At 38.0% G+C, this 25,635-nt stretch overlaps 1 protein-coding gene across 1 annotated transcript in view; it reads right to left on the bottom strand.

Moving 5' to 3' along the window:
• LOC141338651 (phospholipid-transporting ATPase IF-like) overlaps window positions 1-25,635 on the bottom strand; it is a 103,831-nt gene that overhangs the window by 52,550 nt on the left and 25,646 nt on the right. Inside the window, exons 2-11 of the mRNA XM_073844252.1 lie at window positions 16,469-16,585; window positions 16,246-16,335; window positions 13,342-13,422; window positions 13,137-13,244; window positions 12,851-12,979; window positions 8,075-8,178; window positions 7,942-7,989; window positions 4,144-4,208; window positions 3,939-4,020; window positions 3,707-3,857 (exon numbers count right to left, since the gene is read on the bottom strand). Of these exons, the coding sequence (XP_073700353.1) occupies window positions 3,707-3,857; window positions 3,939-4,020; window positions 4,144-4,208; window positions 7,942-7,989; window positions 8,075-8,178; window positions 12,851-12,979; window positions 13,137-13,244; window positions 13,342-13,422; window positions 16,246-16,335; window positions 16,469-16,585 (975 nt within the window). The remainder of the gene's footprint in view (window positions 1-3,706; window positions 3,858-3,938; window positions 4,021-4,143; window positions 4,209-7,941; window positions 7,990-8,074; window positions 8,179-12,850; window positions 12,980-13,136; window positions 13,245-13,341; window positions 13,423-16,245; window positions 16,336-16,468; window positions 16,586-25,635) is intronic.

Genomic DNA, 25,635 nt, shown 5'->3' with positions numbered 1-25,635 from the left:
TTGAAAGCTTTAAAACGTTTTTTTTTTTTTTAACTGTTTTCAGTCTGAAATAGTTTAAAGTTTAAAGTAGTTTCAAAAGCTTAAAGTTGATAGATAGACACTAACATGTTGTTAGCATGTTTCTAGCATGATTAGTATGTTACTAGCATAATTAGCATGTCACTGGCATGATTAGCATATCGCTAGCACATTTCTAACATAATTAACAAGTTGACAGTATGTTTCTAACATGATTAACATGTTGTTAGCATGTTTCCAACATGATTAGCAAGTTGCTAGCATGATTAGCAAGTTGCTAGTATGTTTCTAGCATGATTAGCATGTTGTTAGCATGATTAACAAGTTGCTAGTATGTTTCTAGCATGATTAGCATATTGTTAGCCTGTTTCTAGCAAAATAAGCAAGTTGCTAGTATGTTTCTAACATGATTAACATGTTGTTAGCATGTTTCCAACATGATTAGCAAGTTGCTAGTATGTTTCTAGCATGATTAACAAGTTGCTAGCATGTTTCTAGCATGATTAACATGTTGTTAGCATTATTAACAAGTTACTAGTATGTTTCTAACATGATTAGCATGTTGCTAGCATGATTAACAAGTTACTAGTATGTTTCTAACATGATTGGCATGTTGCTAGCATGATTAACAAGTTGCTAGTATGTTTCTAGCATGATTAGCAAGTTGTTAGCATGATTAACAAGTTACTAGTATGTTTCTAACATGATTAGCATGTTGCTAGCATGATTAACAAGTTACTAGTATGTTTCTAGCATGATTAGCATGTCACTGGCATGATTAGCATATAGCTAGCACGTTTCTAACATAATTAACAAGTTGACAGTATGTTTCTAACATGATTAACATGTTGTTAGCATGTTTCCAACATGATTAGCAAGTTGCTAGTATGTTTCTAGCATGATTAGCATGTTGTTAGCATGATTAACAAGTTGCTAGTATGTTTCTAGCATGATTAGCATATTGTTAGCCTGTTTCTAGCAAGATTAGCAAGTTGCTAGTATGTTTCTAACATGATTAACAAGTTGTTAGTATGTTTCTAGCATGATTAACATGTTGTTAGCATTATTAACAAGTTACTAGTATGTTTTTAACACGATTAGCATGTTGCTAGCATGATTAACAAGTTACTAGTATGTTTCTAGCATTATTAACATGTTGTTAGCATGATTAACAAGTTGCTAGTATGTTTCTAGCATGATTAGCAAGTTGCTAGCGCGATTAACAAGTTGCTAGTATGTTTCTAGCATGATTAGCAAGTTGTTAGCATGATTAACAAGTTACTAGTATGTTTCTAACATGATTAGCATGTTGCTAGCATGATTAACAAGTTGCTAGTATGTTTCTAGCATGATTAGCAAGTTGTTAGCATGATTAACAAGTTACTAGTATGTTTCTAACATGATTAGCATGTTGCTAGCATGATTAACAAGTTACTAGTATGTTTCTAGCATGATTAGCATGTTGTTAGCATGATTAACAAGTTGCTAGTATGTTTCTAGCATGATTAGCAAGTTGCTAGCGTGATTAACAAGTTGCTAGTATGTTTCTAGCATGATTAACATGTTGTTAGCATGATTAACAAGTTACTAGTATGTTTCTAACATGATTAGCATGTTGTTAGCATGATTAACAAGTTACTAGTATGTTTCTAGCATGATTAACATGTTGTTAGCATGATTAACAAGTTGCTAGTATGTTTCTAGCATGATTAGCAAGTTGCTAACGTGATTAACAAGTTGCTAGTATGTTTCTAGCATGATTAGCAAGTTGCTAGCGTGATTAACAAGTTACTAGTATGTTTCTAGCATGATTAGCATGTTGCTAGCGTGATTAACAAGTTACTAGTATGTTTCTAGCATGATTAGCGTGTTGTTAGCATGTTTTTAGCATGATTAACAAGTTGCTAGCATGTTTCTAGCATGATTAACGTTAACATGTTTCCAGCATGATTAGCAAGTTGCTAGCATGATTAACAAGTTACTAGTATGTGTCTAGCATGATTAGCATGTTGTTAGCATGATTAACAAGTTGCTAGTATGTTTCTAGCGTGATTAACAAGTTGCTAGCATGTTTCTAGCATGATTAACGTTAACATGTTTCCAGCATGATTAGCAAGTTGCTAGAATGCTTCTAGCATGATTAGCATGTTGCTAGCATGATTAACAAGTTACTAGTATGTTTCTAGCATAATTAGCATGTTGTTAGCATGTTTCTAGCATGATTAACAAGTTGCTAGCATGTTTCTAGCATGATTAACGTTAACATGTTTCCAGCATGATTAGCAAGTTGCTAGAATGTTTCTAGCATGATTAGCATGTTGCTAGCATGATTAACAAGTTACTAGTATGTTTCTGGCATGATTCGCATGTTGCTAGCATGATTAGCACGTTGCCAACATGTTTTAAGCATGAATTTCATGTTGTTAACATGTTTCCAGTGTTTCTAACATGATTAGCATGTTGCTAACATGTTGTTAATATGATTAACATGTTGTTAGCATGTTTATATCATGGTTAGCATATTCCTAGCACGATTAACAAGATGCTAGTGCTTCTACCATGATTAGCATGTTACTAACATGATTCTAGCATCATTAACAAGTTATTAGCATGTTACTAACATGTTGTTAATATGATTAACATGTTGTTAGCATGTTTCTATCATGGTTAGCATATTCCTAGCATGATTAACAAGTTGCTAGTGTTTCTAACATGATTAGCATGTTGCTAACATGATTCTAGCATCATTAACAAGTTATTAGCATGTTACTAACATGTTGTTAATATGATTAACATGTTGTTAGCATGTTTCTATCATGGTTAGCATATTCCTAGCATGATTAACAAGATGCTAGTGCTTCTACCATGATAAGCATGTTGTTAACATGTTTTCAGCATGATTAACAAGTTGTGAGCATGGTTAGTAAGTTGCTAGTGTGTTTCTAACCTGATTAGCATGTTGCTAGCATGATTAACAAGTTGCTAGTGTTTCTAACCTGATTAGCATGTTGCTAGCATGATTAGCAAGTTGCTAGTGTGTTTCTAACCTGATTAGCATGTTGCTAGCATGATTAGCAAGTTGCTAGTGTGTTGCTAACCTGATTAGCATGTTGCGAGCATGATTAACAATTTGCTAGTATGTTTCTAGCATAAGCATGTTGTTAGCCTGTTTCTAACATGATTAACAAGTTGCTAGCATGTTGTCAACATGACTATAGAATCGTTAACAAGTTACTAGCATGATTAGCAAGTTACTGGCACAATTCTGGAATGATTAGCATATTGCTAGCTTGAGATAGATGAGTTTGAATGGATTATAAATCTAGTTGATAGAAGGTGAGTTTGATTGAGTCTCAAGGGATTCTGGGAGTTTTGTCAGTTGGAGTTTGAATAGTGTTGATCATTTGAACATTCCCTCAATGTAAGTCTATGGGATTTCTCCCAGTTTTAATCGTCATTTTTAGGAAAACCGTAAGTCTGATCAGTTAGAAAAGATCCAGCAACTGGAGTCAGATCAGACTGAAGATCTGGCCTGAGTTTGGAGTTTGGAGAGTTAAAGCTCTAGGAGTTAGAGTTGAACATTTTAGTCTCAGAAGAAAAAGAAGAAGAATAAAAAGTTTAAATATCATTTCAGTAAGTTCTCAAGTCAACTTAATCCTCATAAGCCGAGTGAAGACACTATAGTGACCTGACTGCTGTTTCTCTCCCGATCTGTCTTCTGGTTGTAAAACGGCTCGTCCCACTTGTTCTCTGACTGCCAGGCGTACTTCAAAATGGTGCTGAGGATGGCCTCAAAAAGCAGGATGCCCAAGTAGATGATGAGAAATGTGTTCATGGATCTGGAGGAGAGATGGAGAGACGCTGTGGTTATAAAGCAGCGCTGAGGGAAAGCAGTGGAAGTCAAATTGAGAAAGGCATACTTCTCGACTGCGGAGCGCTTTTGGGATTTGCACTTGTAGTTCAGAGCCATCTTGGACTCCATGCCCGTATACACCGCCACACCTGACAATCACAACACTTTCATTGGAAACTTGGCATGTTTTGATTAAGTTTTTTGGGGGGAATAAAGTGCAGTGATAAGCTGTGAAATCAGTTATAGTAAATTTTGGACTGTGAATGCTGTACCAAAGATTTCTTTGGTGTTTTTTAATCTTGCTCCTCGAAGCAGGAGGTTCTCTGGTCCTAAGGGTCTGAAAAGAACAACCAAAAAATATATAAATAAACAAAAAAAAAACCTAACACATAAAATAAATGAGAATACAATACATAAACTAATCATTTTTTACTATATGTATCAGTTTTAGAATATAGGATCAGTCATTTTCTTAATGTTTTTAGTCTTTTCTGCTCCTCAAGGCTGTGTTTATTTGATTTAAAAAAATCTATCTATCCATCCATCTATCCGTCTACCTATCTATCTATCTACCTATCTATCCGTCTATCTATCCGTCTACCTATCTATCCATCTACCTATCTATCCGTCTATCTATCCGTCTACCTATCTATCCGTCTATCTATCCATCTACCTATCTATCCGTCTATCTATCTATCCGTCTACCTATCTATCCGTCTATCTATCTATCTGTCTACCTATCTATCCGTCTATCTATCTATCCGTCTACCTATCTATCCGTCTATCTATCCGTCTACCTATCTATCCTTCTATCTATCTATCCGTCTATCTATCTATCCGTCTACCTATCTATCCGTCTATCTATCCGTCTACCTATCTATCCATCTATCTATCTATCCGTCTACCTATCTATCCGTCTATCTATCTATCCGTCTATCTATCCGTCTATCTATCCGTCTATCTATCTATCCGTCTACCTATCTATCCGTCTATCTATCCATCTACCTATCCGTCTACCTATCTATCCATCTACCTATCTATCCGTCTATCTATCCATCTACCTATCTATCCGTCTATCTATCTATCCGTCTACCTATCTATCCGTCTATCTATCCGTCTACCTATCTATCCGTCTACCTATCTATCTATCTACCTATCTATCCGTCTATCTATCTATCTACCTATCTATCCGTCTATCTATCTACCTATCTATCCGTCTATCTATCCGTCTACCTATCCGTCTACCTATCCGTCTACCTATCTATCCATCTACCTATCTATCCGTCTATCTATCTATCCGTCTATCTATCCGTCTACCTATCTATCCATCTACCTATCTATCCGTCTACCTATCTATCCGTCTATCTATCCATCTACCTATCTATCCGTCTACCTATCTATCCGTCTATCTATCCGTCTACCTATCTATCTATCTACCTATCTATCCATCTACCTATCTATCCGTCTATCTATCTATCCATCTACCTATCTATCCGTCTATCTATCTATCCATCTACCTATCTATCCGTCTATCTATCCATCTACCTATCTATCCATCTACCTATCTATCCGTCTATCTATCTATCCGTCTACCTATCTATCCGTCTATCTATCCGTCTACCTACCTATCTATCCGTCTATCTATCTGTCTACCTATCTATCCGTCTATCTATCTATCTATCTACCTATCTATCCGTCTATCTATCTGTCTACCTATCTATCCGTCTATCTATCTATCTACCTATCTATCCGTCTATCTATCTGTCTACCTATCTATCCGTCTATCTATCTGTCTACCTATCTATCCATCTATCTATCTATCCATCTATCTATCCATCCATCCATCCATCTATCCATCCATCTATCCATCTATCTATCTATTTTTCCATCTGTCTATCTATCTATTTTTCCATGTCTATCTACCTACCTATCCATCTGTCTATCTATCTATCCATTTATTTATCCATCTGTCTATCTATCTATTTATCCATCTGTCTATCTATCTATTTATCCATCTGTCTATCTATCTATCTATCTATCTATCTATCTATCTATCTATCTATCTATCTATCTATCTATCTATCTATCCATCTATCCATCCATCTATCTATCCATCTATCTATCCATCTGTCTATCTATCTATCCATCTATTTATCCATCTGTCTATATATTTTTCCATCTGTCTATCTATCTATCTATCATCTATCTATCTATCCATCTATCTACCTATCCATCTGTCCATCTATCTATCCATCTGTCTATCTATCTGTCTATTTTTCCATCTGTCTATCTGTCTATCTATCTATCTATCTGTCTGTCTGTCTGTCTATCTGTCTGTCTATCTATCTATCTTTCCATCTGTCTATCTATCTACCTACCTATCCATCTGTCTATCTATCTATCCATCTATTTATCCGTCTATCTATCTATTTTCCATCTGTCTATCTATCTATTTATCCGTCTATCTATCTATTTTCCATCTGTCTATCTATCTATCTATCTATCTATCTATCCATCTGTCTGTCTGTCTATCTATCTATCTATCTATCTATCTATCTATCTATCTATCTATCTATCTATCTATCTATCTATCTATCTGTCTGTCTGTCTATCCATCCATCTATATGTCTATCTATCTATCTATCTTTCCATCTGTCTATCTATCTATTTTTCCATCTGTCTATCTATCTACCTACCTATCCATCTGTCTATCTATCTATCCATCCATCTATTTATCCATCTGTCTATCTATCTATCCATCCATCTATTTATCCATCTGTCTATCTATCTATCTATTAGGGTTGTGACGATGAGGAAATTTCCCCACCGGTTAATCGGCACGTGACAACACCGGTAATACCGGTATCACCGTGGGGGTGGGGGTTTGCTGTTTTTTCTGCTTTTAAATAGCTTATAAATGCGTGCGTATTATACTTTCACTTTCAGTTTTGCGAGAATTGGCAATTCGGCGTCAATTGTTTTAATGGACGACAACGAAACTACAAAAAAAAAAAAATTTGGACCCAAAATATTGCCAAACAGGTGCTTTTGGACACTAAATCGTCCGCCATTCTCTTTCTGTAAATTCGACTCCTCGCACAGATCATTAACACGGCCAATTCACCATCAGCAATCACACTCCGTATCCAAGCACTACAAGAGAATCCCTTTAAATAGCCAAGCAGTCTTACCTTCATCATCTCTTGTTTTCAGCATCCCTCTCCCTGGCCAGGGGGAGTGCCCCGTGCTCGGCCAAACATGCTTAACTTTACGCTGTTTATTATATGTAAGCGCGAACTCCTCACGTGATAAATGAAATATGACGCATTGTAGCTATGTTCAGTTTTTAATTATATTGCATGCTCTCGTCTTAAGTAAATTATTTAGAATAATATTTTCCATTCAATTCAAATAAATATTTAATAAAAAAACGAATACTATCTATCTATCCATCTATTTATCCATATGTCTATCTATCTATCTTTCCATCTGTCTATCTGTCTATCTATCTATCTTTCCATCTGTCTATCTTTCCATCTGTCTATCTTTCCATCTGTCTATCTTTCCATCTGTCTATCTATCTATCTATCTATCTATCTATCTATCTATCTATCTATCTATCTATCTATCTATCTATCTATCTATCTATCTGTCTATCTATCTGTCTATCTATCTATCTGTCTATCTGTCTATCTGTCTATCTATCTGTCTATCCGTCTATCCGTCAAGACAAACTTTATCTAGTTACTTTTGAACATTGATAATAAATGATCATATTAGAATGACTTCTGAAGAATCATGTGACACTGAAGACTGGAGTAATGATGCTGAAAATGCAGCACTGCATCACAGAAATAAATTACATTTTAAAGTATAATGAAATAGAAAACCACTATCATAAATTGCAATAATATTTCACAATATTAAATTTTTTTTTCTGTATTTTTAATCAAATGAACACAGTGTTGATGAGCAGTAAAGTCTCCTTTAAAAAGCATTAAAAATCTTCCTGATCCCAAACTTGAATATATTCAAAACCGTATTAATCTCAGAGTTGAAGCTGGTCTCACCTGACTATCTCCTCTCCATGTTGAGTTACTGTTATTCTCCCGACAAACCTGAGAAGAGAGAGCATGCTGCGTCAGGACTTCCACAACTGAGAATAGCATCAATCGACTGTGGTTGAGCAGCATTGTGAAGTACCTGTATAAGTCTGCCTCCGGCTGCTGGCACTCCACCACCGCCTGCAATGACTCCAGCCGTGACACCGACTGCGACACCGCCGTTTCTGGCACCGAATAGTGCGTCTGCACATCAGCAGAGAGAACACATAATATAATAATAATAATAATATAAAATATCTCAATAAATACTTAATATTTAGATATTAGCCAAATAGCTATGGTAAATTTGTGATTTTTTTCATCATAGAGCAGTTCTTGTTGAAATGGTAATGACCAAAAAAAAAAAAAAAAATAATAATAATAATGCTAGGATCTTGTTAATCATGCTAGAAACATGCTAGCAACATGCTAATCATGCTTGAAACCAAGTGTGCAGTACAAGTCCTGAAAAGTGAAGCCAAAACATTTCGATCGCCCCCCGGTGGCTGGCTGCAGTATAGGTTATAAACCCCGCCCTCTCAATGTAATTGTCAGGTTTCAGTCTGTTTCTGTTCTGTTTTCCCAGTGTTTTTTCCCCCTATGTTTCTAGTTTATATGGTTTAATCCTTGTTCTTCCCCTTTTGGTTTTGTCCTTTTGGTTTTGTCTTGCCCATATTTGTATTTCCCCCTCGTTAGCCTTGTTAGCTTGTTTGTAACCACGCCCTGTCTTCAGAGTATTTAAGTCTGTGTCTGCTCACTACCCCTTGTCCGTCTTTAATGTTACATGTGCTCATTTCTTGCTCCCGGTTTTTGTTTGTTTGTATCATTTTCAAGTGTTTTTGTTTAATAAACTGTATTTATTCATTTACTCCGGTTCTCCTCCTCCATCTCCACTCGTCAACCCGCCTGATTGTGACAGTAATCTAATGGGACGTGAGCCAAACTAAATAATCAAATTACACTTCAAATATTTTTTTCCAAAGATGGTTTCCATCATGTAAGGTAGTTCTTATAATGCTGGTTCATGTTCAGATGTCCGTTTTTCTAATAAGTTCGCTTTTAGGTAGTTATTTAATGCTATAAAAACGGGGTGTGGTGTCATGATTGTGATCGTGCAATTGGGTCTGCGGGAGTTTGGGCGGGATTTTGATACCGCGGCTCCACCTCACGACACTACTGCGCAGACTCTGGCTCCAAACGAATCTCTACTGCGCAGACTCTGGCTCCAAACGAATCTCTACTGCGCAGACTCTGGCTCCAAACGAATCTCTACTGCGCAGACTCTGGCTCCAAACGAATCTCTACTGCGCAGACTCTGGCTCCAAACGAATCTCTACTACGCAGAATCTGGCTCCAAACGAATCTCTACTGCGCAGACTCTGGCGCCAAACGAATCTCTACTGCGCAGACTCTGGCGCCAAACGAATCTCTACTGCGCAGAATCTGGCTCCAAACGAATCTCTACTGCGCAGACTCTGGCGCCAAACGAATCTCTACTGCGCAGAATCTGGCTCCAAACGAATCTCTACTGCGCAGACTCTGGCTCCAAACGAATCTCTACTGCGCAGACTCTGGCTCCAAACGAATCTCTACTGCGCAGACTCTGGCTCCAAACGAATCTCTACTGCGCAGACTCTGGCTCCAAACGAATCTCTACTGCGCAGACTCTGGCTCCAAACGAATCTCTACTACGCAGACTCTGGCTCCAAACGAATCTCTACTACGCAGAATCTGGCTCCAAACGAATCTCTACTACGCAGAATCTGGCTCCAAACGAATCTCTACTGCGCAGACTCTGGCTCCAAACGAATCTCTACTGCGCAGACTCTGGCTCCAAACGAATCTCTACTGCGCAGAATCTGGCTCCAAACGAATCTCTACTACGCAGAATCTGGCTCCAAACGAATCTCTACTGCGCAGACTCTGGCTCCAAACGAATCTCTACTGCGCAGACTCTGGCTCCAAACGAATCTCTACTGCGCAGACTCTGGCTCCAAACAAATCTCTACTGCGCAGACTCTGGCTCCAAACGAATCTCTACTGCGCAGACTCTGGCTCCAAACGAATCTCTACTGCGCAGACTCTGGCTCCAAACGAATCTCTACTGCGCAGACTCTGGCTCCAAACGAATCTCTACTACGCAGACTCTGGCTCCAAACGAATCTCTACTACGCAGACTCTGGCTCCAAACGAATCTCTACTACGCAGACTCTGGCTCCAAACGAATCTCTACTACGCAGACTCTGGCTCCAAACGAATCTCTACTACGCAGAATCTGGCTCCAAACGAATCTCTACTGCGCAGACTCTGGCTCCAAACGAATCTCTACTGCGCAGACTCTGGCGCCAAACGAATCTCTACTGCGCAGAATCTGGCTCCAAACGAATCTCTACTGCGCAGACTCTGGCTCCAAACGAATCTCTACTGCGCAGACTCTGGCTCCAAACGAATCTCTACTGCGCAGACTCTGGCGCCAAACGAATCTCTACTGCGCAGACTCTGGCGCCAAACGAATCTCTACTGCGCAGACTCTGGCTCCAAACGAATCTCTACTGCGCAGACTCTGGCTCCAAACGAATCTCTACTGCGCAGACTCTGGCTCCAAACGAATCTCTACTGCGCAGACTCTGGCTCCAAACGAATCTCTACTGCGCAGACTCTGGCTCCAAACGAATCTCTACTGCGCAGACTCTGGCTCCAAACGAATCTCTACTGCGCAGACTCTGGCTCCAAACGAATCTCTACTGCGCAGACTCTGGCTCCAAACGAATCTCTACTGCGCAGACTCTGGCTCCAAACGAATCTCTACTGCGCAGACTCTGGCTCCAAACGAATCTCTACTGCGCAGACTCTGGCTCCAAACGAATCTCTACTGCGCAGACTCTGGCTCCAAACGAATCTCTACTGCGCAGACTCTGGCTCCAAACGAATCTCTACTGCGCAGACTCTGGCTCCAAACGAATCTCTACTGCGCAGACTCTGGCTCCAAACGAATCTCTACTGCGCAGAATCTGGCTCCAAACGAATCTCTACTACGCAGAATCTGGCTCCAAACGAATCTCTACTACGCAGAATCTGGCTCCAAACGAATCTCTACTGCGCAGACTCTGGCTCCAAACAAATCTCTACTGCGCAGACTCTGGCTCCAAACGAATCTCTACTGCGCAGACTCTGGCGCCAAACGAATCTCTACTGCGCAGACTCTGGCGCCAAACGAATCTCTACTGCGCAGACTCTGGCGCCAAACGAATCTCTACTGCGCAGACTCTGGCGCCAAACGAATCTCTACTGCGCAGACTCTGGCGCCAAACGAATCTCTACTGCGCAGACTCTGGCGCCAAACGAATCTCTACTGCGCAGACTCTGGCGCCAAACGAATCTCTACTGCGCAGACTCTGGCGCCAAACGAATCTCTACTGCGCAGACTCTGGCGCCAAACGAATCTCTACTGCGCAGACTCTGGCGCCAAACGAATCTCTACTGCGCAGACTCTGGCGCCAAACGAATCTCTACTGCGCAGACTCTGGCGCCAAACGAATCTCTACTGCGCAGACTCTGGCGCCAAACGAATCTCTACTGCGCAGACTCTGGCTCCAAACGAATCTCTACTGCGCAGACTCTGGCTCCAAACGAATCTCTACTGCGCAGACTCTGGCTCCAAACGAATCTCTACTGCGCAGACTCTGGCTCCAAACGAATCTCTACTGCGCAGACTCTGGCTCCAAACGAATCTCTACTGCGCAGACTCTGGCTCCAAACGAATCTCTACTGCGCAGACTCTGGCTCCAAACGAATCTCTACTGCGCAGACTCTGGCTCCAAACGAATCTCTACTGCGCAGACTCTGGCTCCAAACGAATCTCTACTGCGCAGACTCTGGCTCCAAACGAATCTCTACTGCGCAGACTCTGGCTCCAAACGAATCTCTACTGCGCAGACTCTGGCTCCAAACGAATCTCTACTGCGCAGACTCTGGCTCCAAACGAATCTCTACTGCGCAGACTCTGGCTCCAAACGAATCTCTACTGCGCAGACTCTGGCTCCAAACGAATCTCTACTGCGCAGAATCTGGCTCCAAACGAATCTCTACTACGCAGAATCTGGCTCCAAACGAATCTCTACTACGCAGAATCTGGCTCCAAACGAATCTCTACTGCGCAGACTCTGGCTCCAAACGAATCTCTACTACGCAGAATCTGGCTCCAAACGAATCTCTACTGCGCAGACTCTGGCTCCAAACGAATCTCTACTGCGCAGACTCTGGCTCCAAACGAATCTCTACTGCGCAGACTCTGGCTCCAAACGAATCTCTACTGCACAGACTCTGGCTCCAAACGAATCTCTACTGCGCAGACTCTGGCTCCAAACAAATCTCTACTGCGCAGAATCTGGCTCCAAATGAAGTGATTTACCCCAAGATGGCAGCGGCCATATTGAGATGTATTGGCTTCACTTTCCTATAGTGGACTGAAGCGGAGATGCGTCGTCCATCTTTTTTTACAGTCTATGCTTGAAACTTGCTAATCACGCTAGAAACATATTAAACATGCTAGAAACTTGCTAATCATGCTAGAAAAATACTAAACATGCTAGAAAATGTTAGAATCATGCTAACTACATTCTAATCATGCTAGCAACACGCTAATCATCTAATCTATCTATATGAAGTTCAAAACGTTCAGCTTTTACAGCTGCTTTAATCTTTCAAGCTGGGCTCTCAAGTCAACCTAAAGTTTGTCTTGACACTAAGTTTAGTTCAGTACACAAAAAGTGCTTTGAGATGGACATCGCTGAGCGTAACAACAACCTGCGGTTCAATAAGCGAGTCACATGTGGATTCAGTGAGACGCTATCGTTTATGAGCAGAGAAAACAGACCTTCAAGTTGGTCTCTCCGTCCAGACTGGCAGTGGTGATGTGGCACGTCCCCTCGGCTCGATCCGACGACAACAGCACCAGATCTGCAGGAAACGTCTCATCTTTGGCTACTCTCACAATATCACCTACCTGCGAGAACAAGTGAGGAATTGCTGAAACAGCGCATTGTAACAAGTCACTGTATTTATTAAGTTATCAGCAGGGATATGGAAGTGTGTTTTTATTATTTGAAGACATCTGGCACGATTAACCAAGGGATCCCCCAGTGCCGCTGGCTGAGACTCACTCTGATATTCTTGGATCGGGTTTGGACCAGACTGCCGCTGCGCACCACAAACACAGGTGCTCCGTTCACTTCGTTGTCAGCTTTGTGCCGCAGCCAGTCTTCATATCCCTGGATTTGTGAGTGGGATTATGACAACTGGTTATCCTCCAGTCAAACTGGCACATGATACAGGAACACGAGCTGCCAAAAACGCTCAAACACTCACCTGTTTGATGGCAGTTACTGTGATGACAAAAAACAGGGGAAGTCCACTAGTTATAGGGGAAGTGGGTGTGTCTATCATTAACTGTAGGGGAGAGACAAAGGATCTGGTTAGAAATGGTCACATGTTTTATATCTCTGCACCTTTTCCCAAAAATCCAGTCATTTCAGTAGGAATCCATTCGATTGTTAATTCAGAGTCTAATATAATGTGTTCGTTCAGCTGGATGACCCATCCAGAGATTGTTGTTGTGTTGTATTTAAACACAGCCGAGGTGTTTGTAGTGAACATAACCTTTACTTACAGGAACTGTTTCCAACACTGACGTCACTCAACCTGTTTTATAGTTTCAAGTCAAGGATCTAGAGCTAAAATAGTCTCAGGATATATTTACAAAACATGATCCACAAATGCGCAAAGCAATTTACATTAGCAGCCATTCTCGAACTCATTAGCGAGCTTAAATTTTGTGAATGTGAATATGAATATGATTATGAGTTTGTGATCTGCTGTTGCAAATGCAAATGTGAATTCAGCTTTCAAGCTGGAACCACCAAACTCAGCCCAGCCACCAAACTGATCTCACTTAGTGTGCTCTATCTTTTCAGACTGATCCGACTTATATTTCTCATAAAATGTAGATTCAAAATCATAAAAATCCCATAGACTTACATTGACAGAATGTTCAAATGAGCCAACACTATTCAAACTCCAACTGTCAAAATTAAAACTTAAACTCCCAGATCCCTTTGAGGCTAAGGCCTCATTCAGACTGTCAGCCCAAATCCGATTTGTATGCAAATCCGATTGATCATATATAGGTAGTCTGAACAGCAATGAACTACATGAAATCTGATTTGGTCAAATCCGTTTTGAGCTACATTCGTAAGTGGTTTGGAATCCTTTTCAAATCAGATTTCTGGAAATCCGTTTCAGTCTGACCGGTCAGATCAGATTTGGCGAAGATTTTTCATGTTTTCACACCATGTAAAACGTAAACACGTCAAACGTTTTTTTTTTGTGGAAAACATAACAAACGTCTTTGCAGAAACAAGCTTGTGTTACACTCCCTTGGGTCTGCAGCAACACGCTTGATGTTGGGATAAACCATTCTCGATATAATAAAAATGCAAACAAACAGACACACAGAGATTTCTGCCTTTATTAGAGAGAGGATTATGTTCAGCTCTCTCACTCCGAAGCTTCGAATATTCAGTGTTGATTACTACCGAAGCTCAAAAGATGGTATTCGGACCAGCCCTACAAGTTAGCATGTTGCTGTCACAGTTAGCAAGTTGCTAGCATGTTTCTAGCATGATTAACAAACTGCTAGCATGTTTCTAGCATGATTAACAATCTGTGACACTACATTCCTTTGGGTCCGCAGCAGGGTTGGGGTCAATTCAGGAATGAACTCAACAATTCCAATTCAAAGAAGGAGATGGAACTGGAATTGGAATTGAACAACAATTACAGGAAACAGAGTTGGAATTGAATTGGAATTACAGGAAGTGGAATTCAATTCAGGGAAATTCCACTGAATTCCGTTTATTGCTGTTTCTGAGCATTTATTTGTGATTGCATTTAGAGGCATACATTTGAACTTTATTTATGATGCTTTACAAATACCAAGAAATGTATGAAATAGAGTTGATCAAATGCAAGTAAATAAAAATGAGAACTGTACATTATGAAGTAATAATTGAATGACAGTGGTGATAAGTTTCTGGATGTACTATACATTCAATATATGATTGCCACATAATATATGTCTCAACTCACAAAAAATGAGTCATGTTCATTCATGCATTTCATTGACTTTTTATTGCATCGAATTATCATCGTTTCCTGAAATTTGGCATGTGAAATGATCATGCTTAACATACTAAACATACAGTACTTTGTATTTCTTTTATATGTTTGTTGTTTATGTGATTTACAATATTTAATGTACTATAAACTATTAAGCAAATCAAGTCAAATTATTTTATTTAGCAACTGAAGTGGAATTCAGTGGAATTTATTTGACTTCAATTCTGTTTCCTGACATTCCAATTCCATTTCCTGTCAGCTGCATGCAATTCCAATTCCATTCCAGGAAGTGAATTGGAATTTACTATTCATTCTCAATTCAATTCATGAATGGCCCCAGCCCTGCTACCTACACTCTATTCAAGTTGTGCAAGGAAGATGAGTTTGTCCACATTTTCAGGTAAAAGGGAACTTTGGGTCTTATTTACAACGTAGCACTCTGACGGAGTTGAGAGCTCTCTCTTATTACAATAATGCACTCTTGAAATAACGCCAAAACCTGCCTCAAATAAACTACGAAAATGATAATACTGTACAAGCTACAATCCACTTCTTATTGGTTAAAAATGAACCAAAAAAATCTTGTGTTGTCTTGTGGATCGGCGCCTATGATAGCAGTCACCGTTTTGCTTCCAGCATGCAAGTGGGCCCGACTGTACTTTAGTAGAATCTCTCAAATATTGCTCCATCTTTCTTTTGCATCCCTGTGTCAGTGGCGTGGCAGTCTCCTCTTCTCTATTAATATTCAAGCGCGAATGAGAACCGTTTCGCGGAAGATGCCAGGTGTTTGGAAAAAAAAAAAAAAAAAGAATATTCAAATCTCAAAATTTAAAATTGAATGCCAACCCGAACGAATATTCGATATTTTGGTACAGCACTATTAACTTGTTAATAATGCTAGAAACATGCTAATCTATCTATATAAAGTTCAACACTTTTACAGCTGCTTTAAACTTTCAAGCTAGGCTTTCTCAAGCCAACCTAACGTTTGTCTTGACAAACTTTTTTTTTTTTCAATCTAGTTTCGCTTTCAAAGCACATCAGCATCGCACACTCAGCTGAGAGCTGGGAAACACGAGGACGACCTGTCCTTACCTGAACCAAGAAGATGATGAGAAAATAAAAATTGGCGATTCTTCTGAACTGCTCAAACAAATTCTTGGGGATGAAGTTCCATATGGTGTACTACAAAAGGAAAAACAAAACAGTGGAGGATTTTACTGGCAAATTCTCAACAGGAGCAGGGAAACACGCACACGTGAGTCACGTGATGGTAGGGCTTTTTCACGTTGAAGCTTTCAGAAGCACCTGCTCTTACCTTGGAGGAAATGATCCTGTTGTCCGCAAACCTCTGAGGGATATAATGGCCATGCTGTGGGAACTTGTTTGCTATGTACACTGTGCGTGTGTCACTCTGATGGGGAGGGTCGAAGCCCTGCAAGAGATGAGGAGAGACATCAACAGCTGTGGTTAAATATTTCACCTACAGCCACAGATAATATAATACTAGCCACACGAGAAACTGTGGGAGAATTGTATAGGCCATATGGAAAACGCTACACTGAAGAAGCGGAGAGAGCCTGATGGGAAGGCATAACGCTCTGCCAAAGTCATTATTAATTCAGTTAGAGAGAAGCCAACAATTCATTACGGGAGGCACTTTCACAGCACACGAGAACTAAATCACTTACTATTGAACTCCTTTTGCTTTCTGACTCCCTCGTTGGTCTGTGGGCCAGACGCACATACTCTATGAGACTCTCTCTTTATGAGCCGGATTCACAATAATATTTTGTTTCTAATTCTCTTTGTAAGAATGTTCTTAATCACAATTCTTGACAAATTCTATTTTCTTAACATCCGTTTTTAAAAAGAAAGAATAAAAGAGGTTTTTGATATGATTGTATGCTGGTTTCTCTTGAAGACTTGCTGATCAACTTAAGGTGAACTATTTTGCTTAGAACAAGCAAAATAATCTGCCAATGGGGTAAGAAAAATAGTTATCACCTTACTTACCCAGTTGATTGATTACATTAATAAATGCAAACATTTTTTGTATTACAAGTTTTCTAAAATGTTAAGTTTAAATATGCAAATGATCATTATTTAATGAAATATGTGCTAATTTGCATACATTTCTAGTACAAAGATCTAAAAAAAAAAAAACTTAGAACAGACAGGAAACACTACATTTTTTTTATACCACTTTTGGTATAAAATCAAGCAAATTATATATGAACAAATCCCTCTGTAAAAACCTTCAGGATATAGACAGGAATACAAATGTAAAGTTTGGTGTGTGTAAGTGCTACTGAAGTGGAGATTTAAGGCTCAGTGTAGGAGAATAAAACTCAGAGCCTTTAAAAATATGCATTGTAATTTGAATCTATTGACACAATTGATAAAGTGCTAAAGTGCTATAAAAGAAACACTTAACAGTGTTTTTTTTTTTTTTAGATGTTTTCTTTCCACTAGTCTGAAAAAACACTTTATGAAAAACCAAAAAACCCAAAATCTCAAACTTGATGGGTGCATGAATAGATACCCTTAATGGAAAAACATTGCAAATGTCATATTTTGCAGAATACCATAATAATCATAAGCATGCATGGGCAAATGTGACCCTGGACCACAAAACCAGTCTTAAGTCGCTGGGGTATATTTGTAGCAATAGCCAAACATACATTGTATGGGTCAAAATTATTGATTTTTATTTTATGCCAAAAATCATTAGGAAATTAAGTAAAGATCATGTTACATTAAGATTTTTTGTAAAATTCCTACTGTAAACTTATCAAAATGTAATTTTTGATTAGTAATATGCATTGTTAAGAACTTAATTTGGACAACTTTAAAGGTGATTTTCTCAGTATTTTGATTTTTTTGCACCCTCAGATTTCAGATTTTCAAATAGATGTATCTCGGCCAAATATTGTCCTATCCTAACAAACCATACATCAATAGAAAGCTTATTTATTGAGCTTTCATATGATGTATATATCTCAGTTTTGTCAAATTTAACCTCATGACTGGTTTTGTGGTCCAGGGTCACAAATGATAAAATTTGTCATATCAGAGAATATTGATAATTATCACAAAAAATGGTCAAGTTTTGACATTTTTAATGCTTTCAAACTTAAAGGCAAGTTCAAGTTTTGTTTTGTTTTTTGCAATTTGAAGTAAAATAATGTTCTAGTCTGTTTGCTTAAAACAGAAATTATCTAATTTCTGCATGTTCTAAAGATTACAATTGTTTCATAAAACAGGTTTGTGTTCCCTGACTTCTATAAAAAAATATAATAACCTAAAAAATAATAAAATATAAAAAAATAAATAAAATTTACCTTTACAGGGTAAACTAGGACTCTACTTTTATTACCAATTAACTAGGGATGTAACAATATCAAAATCTAACGATACGATAATATCACAACATGAAGTCCATGATACAATATTATTGCAATATATATATATATAAAAAAAGAATACTTGGAGAAAAAAAATTGAAATTTTGTACTTTAAAGATAAATTCTTCTATGTAATGCATTTTGAAAGTTCAAAATTAAGAGCTCCAACCCATGTTCTTAACTAAGAAAACTTAAGTCAGAAGAAACTTGCACCTGAACTTTAAAGGGGACTGTTTCTTGGTGGAAAACTCCAGCTTCAGTGAAAACAGGCTTACAAAAAGGCATCTCACTAAAAATCTAGTGAAATGTTGCAAAAATAACAACTGGTGGCCGATGCATTGCGATAAACAAGTTCACTGCATTCTCTGTGAACCGGATCTTAAGCTGATCGGCTGAACAAAGTGCGCGCTTTGTTTTAAAATGTGCAGCGAAAACAGACTTGAAGTTAATTTGACAGATACTGTGCCAAATGGCCCAAAACACAACTTCAAAAACCTTTTTATGTAAGAATAAGAAGTTTAAAAATATTCTAAAAACTACACTTTTTGCCCAGAATACCTATCGTTTCATATCGTCATGTGACCACAATAATACAGAGACAGTTTTGATATCCATTAACCATTGGTCATCTATAGTATCAAACAATTAGACTGTGATAACCAAATGTAAAAACACACGATGCCATGGTGCAGTTAGTGTTACTACAGTAAATCCATGGTAAATGCATTAAAAGGCCGTTTTCATGTTTATCAGCGCTGTTTCATCTGACTTTAAACTAAATCAGAGACATTTGTGTTCTTCACCGAATTGAAAAGCTTCTCGCTGATCTGATTTGAAACAACCCAATAAATTCACTGAACCTTTAGGGATTCTTTAATTATCTTAACTTTAAGTGGTTATTTACAGTAATAACACAAATTTCAGGAAATAAATTTTTCCCAAAGTTTTGCCTTCAGAACAATCCTAAAAATACAGCAATTTCAATATCCACAGCTGAGAATTTCATCTTCATGTGAAAGTTTCCCACATCAATTTAGCTCATGTTCACGTTGGTTGCATTGTTGACCAACAGGAAGATGCTTGGTTTGAGAGTGACTTCCGTGTGAACTGTGCTTCAAGAATCTGTTTTTTTTTTTTTTAATACAAAATATCACTGAGATTCTGCTGATGCACAAATGCAACTACACCTTAAAGAAAGAAGAAAAAAACATTCTTAAATGTTTTTGGGAGTACTAAATATCCCTAACTTTATTCTTAAAATTAAAAAAATAAAACAACTAACAGTAATTTAATTCCTAATAACCCTTCGTAAATCCAGTCCCAGATTCCTGGAGCGGTTGAGAATTTCCTCTTAGTTCACTTTCAGGATAAAAATTTACAGAATATAGCTGCTAGCAGCAATTACCGGGGTTCGAGCATTTAAGGCCTTTATGGCTTCTATGCTGTTAGGGTGAAGGCCAACATGAAATAAATGGCTGACACCAGAACACATCCATGATGGAGAATATGATTTTATTGACTTTGAGTTTAAACCTAGGACTAGTTCACCAAAGTGTGTTTTTCAAATAATCTCAAATATTAAAAGAACAGTTTGATTGACAACAGTGGTCCTAGAGGCAAAGTTGTTCAGAATGAGGAGATCTATCATATGATATGAATATATAGTGTATGTGTCAATATATGGACATTTTATAGCGATTTTAGGTATTTTTTCAATAGAAATAAGTTTTGGACACCTTTTTAACTGTTATAGCGCCACCTATGGTCCGATCTTCATGAAACTTTGCATGCTTGTTAAGAGTCATCTGGTACATGTTTTCACCAATTTTCGTAAAGTTTTGAATTTTTGTTAAGGTTCTATTGGTTTTTGGGTATATGTGTTGACACCCTTTTTTTAAAATGACCCCATTATAGCCAACCAAATGAAAAAAATTCTAAATTTTTTGTGGTTTGTTGATCTAGAGAGTCCAGAGAACTGCACCGACTCTTGATCAAGATTGGGTGAAAAACCTAAGACTAGTTCGCAAAAGTATGTTTTTAACATAAGTGATAATAATTCATGAACAATTTGATTGACAACAGTGGTCCTAGAGGCAAAGTTGTTCAGAATGAGGAGATCTATCATATGATATGAAGATATAGTATATATGTGACTATATGAACGTTTTATAACGTTTTTGACACCTTTTTAACTGTTATAGCGCCACCTATGGTCCGATCTTCATGAAACTTTGCATGCCTGTTAAGAGTCATCTGGTATATGTTTTCACCAATTTTCGTAAAGTTTTGAATTTTTGTTAAGGTTCTATTGGTTTTTGGGTATATGTGTTGACACCCTTTTTTTAAAATGACCCCATTATAGCCAACCAAAAGAAAAAAAAATTCTAAATTTTTTGTGGTTTGTTGATCTAGAGAGTCCAGAGAACTGCACCGACTCTTGATCAAGATTGGGTGAAAAACCTAGGACTAGTTCGCAAAAGTATGTTTTTAACATAAGTGATGATAATTCATGAACGATTTGATTGACAACAGTGGTCCTAGAGGCAAAGTTGTTCAGAATGAGGAGATCTATCATATGATATGAATATATAGTGTATGTGTCAATATATGGACATTTTATAGCGATTTTAGCTATTTTTTCAATAGAAATAAGTTTTGGACACCTTTTTAACTGTTATAGCGCTACCTATGGTCCGATCTTCATGAAACTTTGCATGCTTGTTAAGAGTCATCTGGTACATGTTTTCACCAATTTTCGTAAAGTTTTGAATTTTTGTCAAGGTTCTATTGGTTTTTGGGTATATGTGTTGACACCCTTTTTTTAAAATGACCCCATTATAGCCAACCAAAAGAAAAAAAATTCTAAATTTTTTGTGGTTTGTTGATCTAGAGAGTCCAGAGAACTGCACCGACTCTTGATCAAGATTGGGTGAAAAACCTAGGACTAGTTCGCAAAAGTATGTTTTTAACATAAGTGATAATAATTCATGAACGATTTGATTGACAACAGTGGTCCTAGAGGCAAAGTTGTTCAGAATGAGGAGATCTATCATATGATATGAAGATATATGTGACTATATGAACGTTTTATAACGTTTTTGACACCTTTTTAACTGTTATAGCGCCACCTATGGTCCGATCTTCATGAAACTTTGCATGCCTGTTAAGAGTCATCTGGTACATGTTTTCACCAATTTTCGTAAAGTTTTGAATTTTTGTTAAGGTTCTATTGGTTTTTGGGTATATGTGTTGACACCCTTTTTTTTAAAATGACCCCATTATAGCCAACCAAAAGAAAAAAAATTCTAAATTTTTTGTGGTTTGTTGATCTAGAGAGTCCAGAGAACTGCACCGACTCTTGATCAAGATTGGGTGAAAAACCTAGGACTAGTTCGCAAAAGTATGTTTTAACATAAGTGATAATAATTCATGAACGATTTGATTGACAACAGTGGTCCTAGAGGCAAAGTTGTTCAGAATGAGGAGATCTATCATATGATATGAAGATATAGTATATGTGACTATATGAATGTTTTATAACGTTTTTGACACCTTTTTAACTGTTATAGCGCTACCTATGGTCCAATCTTCATGAAACTTTGCATGCCTGTTAAGAGTCATCTGGTACATGTTCTCACCAATTTTCGTGAAGTTTTGAGTTTTTGTTTAGGTTGTATAGGCTTTTAGGTATGTGTGACCACACCCCTTTTTAAATGACCCCGTTATAGCCAATTCAACATTTTCTTTGATAATTATTGATCTAGAGAGTCCAGATTGAGTGAAAAACCTAGGGCTAGTTCACAAAATTATGTTTTTAACATAACAGAATAATTCATGAACGATTTGATCGACAGCAATGGTTCTTGAGGCAAAATTGTTCAGAATGAAGAGATCTATCATATGATATGAAGATATAGTGTATATGTGAATATATGGAAGTTTCATAGCGATTTTAGTTCTTTTTTCAATAGAAATACGTTTTCGACACCTTTTGAACTGTTATAGCGCCACCTAGGGTCTGACCTCCATGAAACTTTGCATGCTTGTTAAGAGTCATCTGTCACATGTTTTCACCAATTTTTGTAAAGTTTTTGTTTAGGTTTTATAGGCTTGTGGGTATGTGTGACCACGTCCCCTTTTAAATAACCCCATTATAGCCAACCAAAAGGAAAAAAAATCAACATTTTTGACAATTATTGATCTAGAGAGTCCAGATTGAGTGAAAAACCTAGGACTAGTTCGCAAAAGTATGTTTTTAACATAATTGAGAATAATTCATGAACGATATGATTGACAGCAATGGTTCTTGAGGCAAAGTTGTTCAGCATGAGATCTATCAAAGTTTGAAGTCCAAAATGTAGTTTAAACTCAGCTTCAAAGGGCTCTAAACGATCCCAGCCGAGAAAGAAGGGTCTTATCTAGCGAAACGATCGGTTATTTTCTAAATCAATTGACTGGGATCGTTTAGAGCCTTTTGAAGCTGCTTTTAAACTGCATTTTGTAAGTTCAAACTTAGGGGCAGCATTGAAGTCCACTATATGGAGATAATTCCTGAAAGGTTCTCCTCAAAAAACATTTCTTTACGACTGAAGAAAGACAGACATGAACATCTTGGATGACAAGGGGTGAGTACTATATCTGTACATTTTTGTGCTGGAAGTAAACTTATCCTTTAAAGGAGAACTCCGGTGTGATTTTGACCTAAAGTGTATTGAATCATGATACCGAGTGTAAACGTACCTTGCATATCTCATCTCGTCTTGTCCACTGCTGTCCGAAATCTGGGGTCAGTTAGCCGATGCTCACAACAGCTTGTCAATGAAAGTCAATCGGGCATCGAAGGAGCCATGTAAATAAATCACTGTTTTACGCCATTTACGAGGCACAAAGTAGCTCCACACTTCATTGGTAGACTTCCAAGGGCCTTGACATTTAAAACGAGACATTGAGAACTTAGAAAAAGCACCGGTAGTTATTTACAAGTAGATTTATACAGACAGTAACCGCAAGAAGTTTAGCGGCCGCCGCCATCTTAAATGTAGTCACGATAAGTCGAGTGTCGAGCACCAAGGAAACTACAACCTGATACGTTGATAAGCTGATAAATTCCTTGGTGCTCGACACTCGACTTATCGTGACTACATTTAAGATGGCGGCGGCCGCTAAACTTCTTGCGGTTACTGTCTGTATAAATCTACTTGTAAATAAACTACCGGTGCTTTTTCTAAGTTCTCAATGTCTCGTTTTAAATGTCAGGGCCCTTGGAAGTCTACCAATGAAGTGTGGAGCTACTTTGTGCCTCGTAAATGGCGTAAAACAGTGATTTATTTACATGGCTCCTTCGATGCCCGATTGACTTTCATTGACAAGCTGTTGTGAGCATCGGCTAACTGACCCCAGATTTCGGACAGCAGTGGACAAGACGAGATGAGATATGCAAGGTACGTTTACACTCGGTATCATGATTCAATACACTTTAGGTCAAAATCACACCGGAGTTCTCCTTTAACAGCATGCAATGGCATTGGTTTGTGGAACATGTGACGACTCTTTGCATAGACACAAACTCTCAGTCCACCTCTTTATGCAAATGTTTCTCCAGCTGCACACTGGAAATATTCTCTCCAGCTCTAAACCTAGAGTCTCTGACAGATGGTGTCTGTACTGAGCGTCTTCTGGCCAGAGGAGGCTGGGAAATCTCCTTCCTGTATGTTACACAGCCACGTCACCCGACCCCATTGGCAACACATGCGTTCAATTACAGTCTGAATCCTTTGACTGAACCTTTGTGTGTTTCCGTCCCATTTCCCCTCTGCACTTTCCAAGACGCTGGAAGTCATTCTGTGTGCCAACATGAACATCTTGTGCTACTTCATTCAAAACTGATGCCACAGTGCTGTGATTACCAATCCATGTTAACTGATTCCTAGATTAATGTTTAACGAATAGAGCGAGAAAATGTTTGAGGGGAGTAAAAAAAAAACCTCCAAGCTGCTTTGTAGTCTACAATCACGTTAAATTGGGGTCCCTACTTAGCATTATGCATTCTGTCATGAAGTAGGCCAAAACAACTTAACAAAAACAATAGGGTCATTCCGTGTCAACTCAACCAGAGGTCCCCAGCTCAAATTTTTGATTTTGCTAATATTTATTTTGAAGAAAGACAGACATGTATAGTTATGAAAGCCAAAATATTAAATGTCATGGATGAATATTTACTGAGTAATCCAGTATTTTGTAGAGGGAGGTCATGGCAAGTTACAGGGGGGTAAAATGACTTCAGAAAGATGGCAGCATCATTATCTTATTTTTACACAGAGATCAGTAGTTGTATTAGTCAAATCTGTTGACTTTAGCTATCTTTGTTGCATTATGTGCCAATGGTGACCATTCAGAAATTGGGAAACAGCACTTTTCAAGTTTTTCTCCAAAGTTTGCAAGCCTGTAACTCAAGATGTATTAAAGATATATGTATGTTCCTTTAGATAATGTTTCTTAACAAACTTTGCTTTTTGCATCTTTATTTTTAATGCTCTATGAGATTTAGTTCCAGAGATATTGGAATTTCAATATGGCTCCAGGAGTGAATCATTAAAATGTACACATTTTCAGTAGTCGAAATCCAAATGTTGGTCACTTTGTATACAGCTGATAGTTATGTTATTTAAAGAACAATGTTTGAAATTAGAAATAATGTTGTATCTTGTAAGAAAAGAGTTGTATCTTGTTTCCCTCTATCAAAACAATTGCATAGAACATAGCAGTCTGAGTGCTAAAAGTACACTGAAATGGTCAAATTGAAAAACATTACCTTGCTTTCTGTCGTCACTCATAAGATCCTATATTTATAATTATTAGAATTTCTTTTTAAGTTTCTTAAGAACCAGAATCTAAAATCATATTAAGATAACTTTAATACTACTTGAGCTACAGGCACACAAAGACTCAAACAGGTTTGTTCTATGCAATTGTTTTAATAGAGGGAAACAATATACAATTCTAATTTTAACATTGTTCTTTAAATAAAATAACTATCAGCTGTATACAAAGTGACCTACATTTGGTTTTCAACTGAAAA

Source organism: Garra rufa, chromosome 7, assembly GCF_049309525.1.
Source record: "Garra rufa chromosome 7, GarRuf1.0, whole genome shotgun sequence".
Taxonomy (NCBI): Eukaryota; Metazoa; Chordata; class Actinopteri; order Cypriniformes; family Cyprinidae; genus Garra; species Garra rufa.
This window is presented reverse-complemented; position numbering and strand designations above follow the sequence as displayed.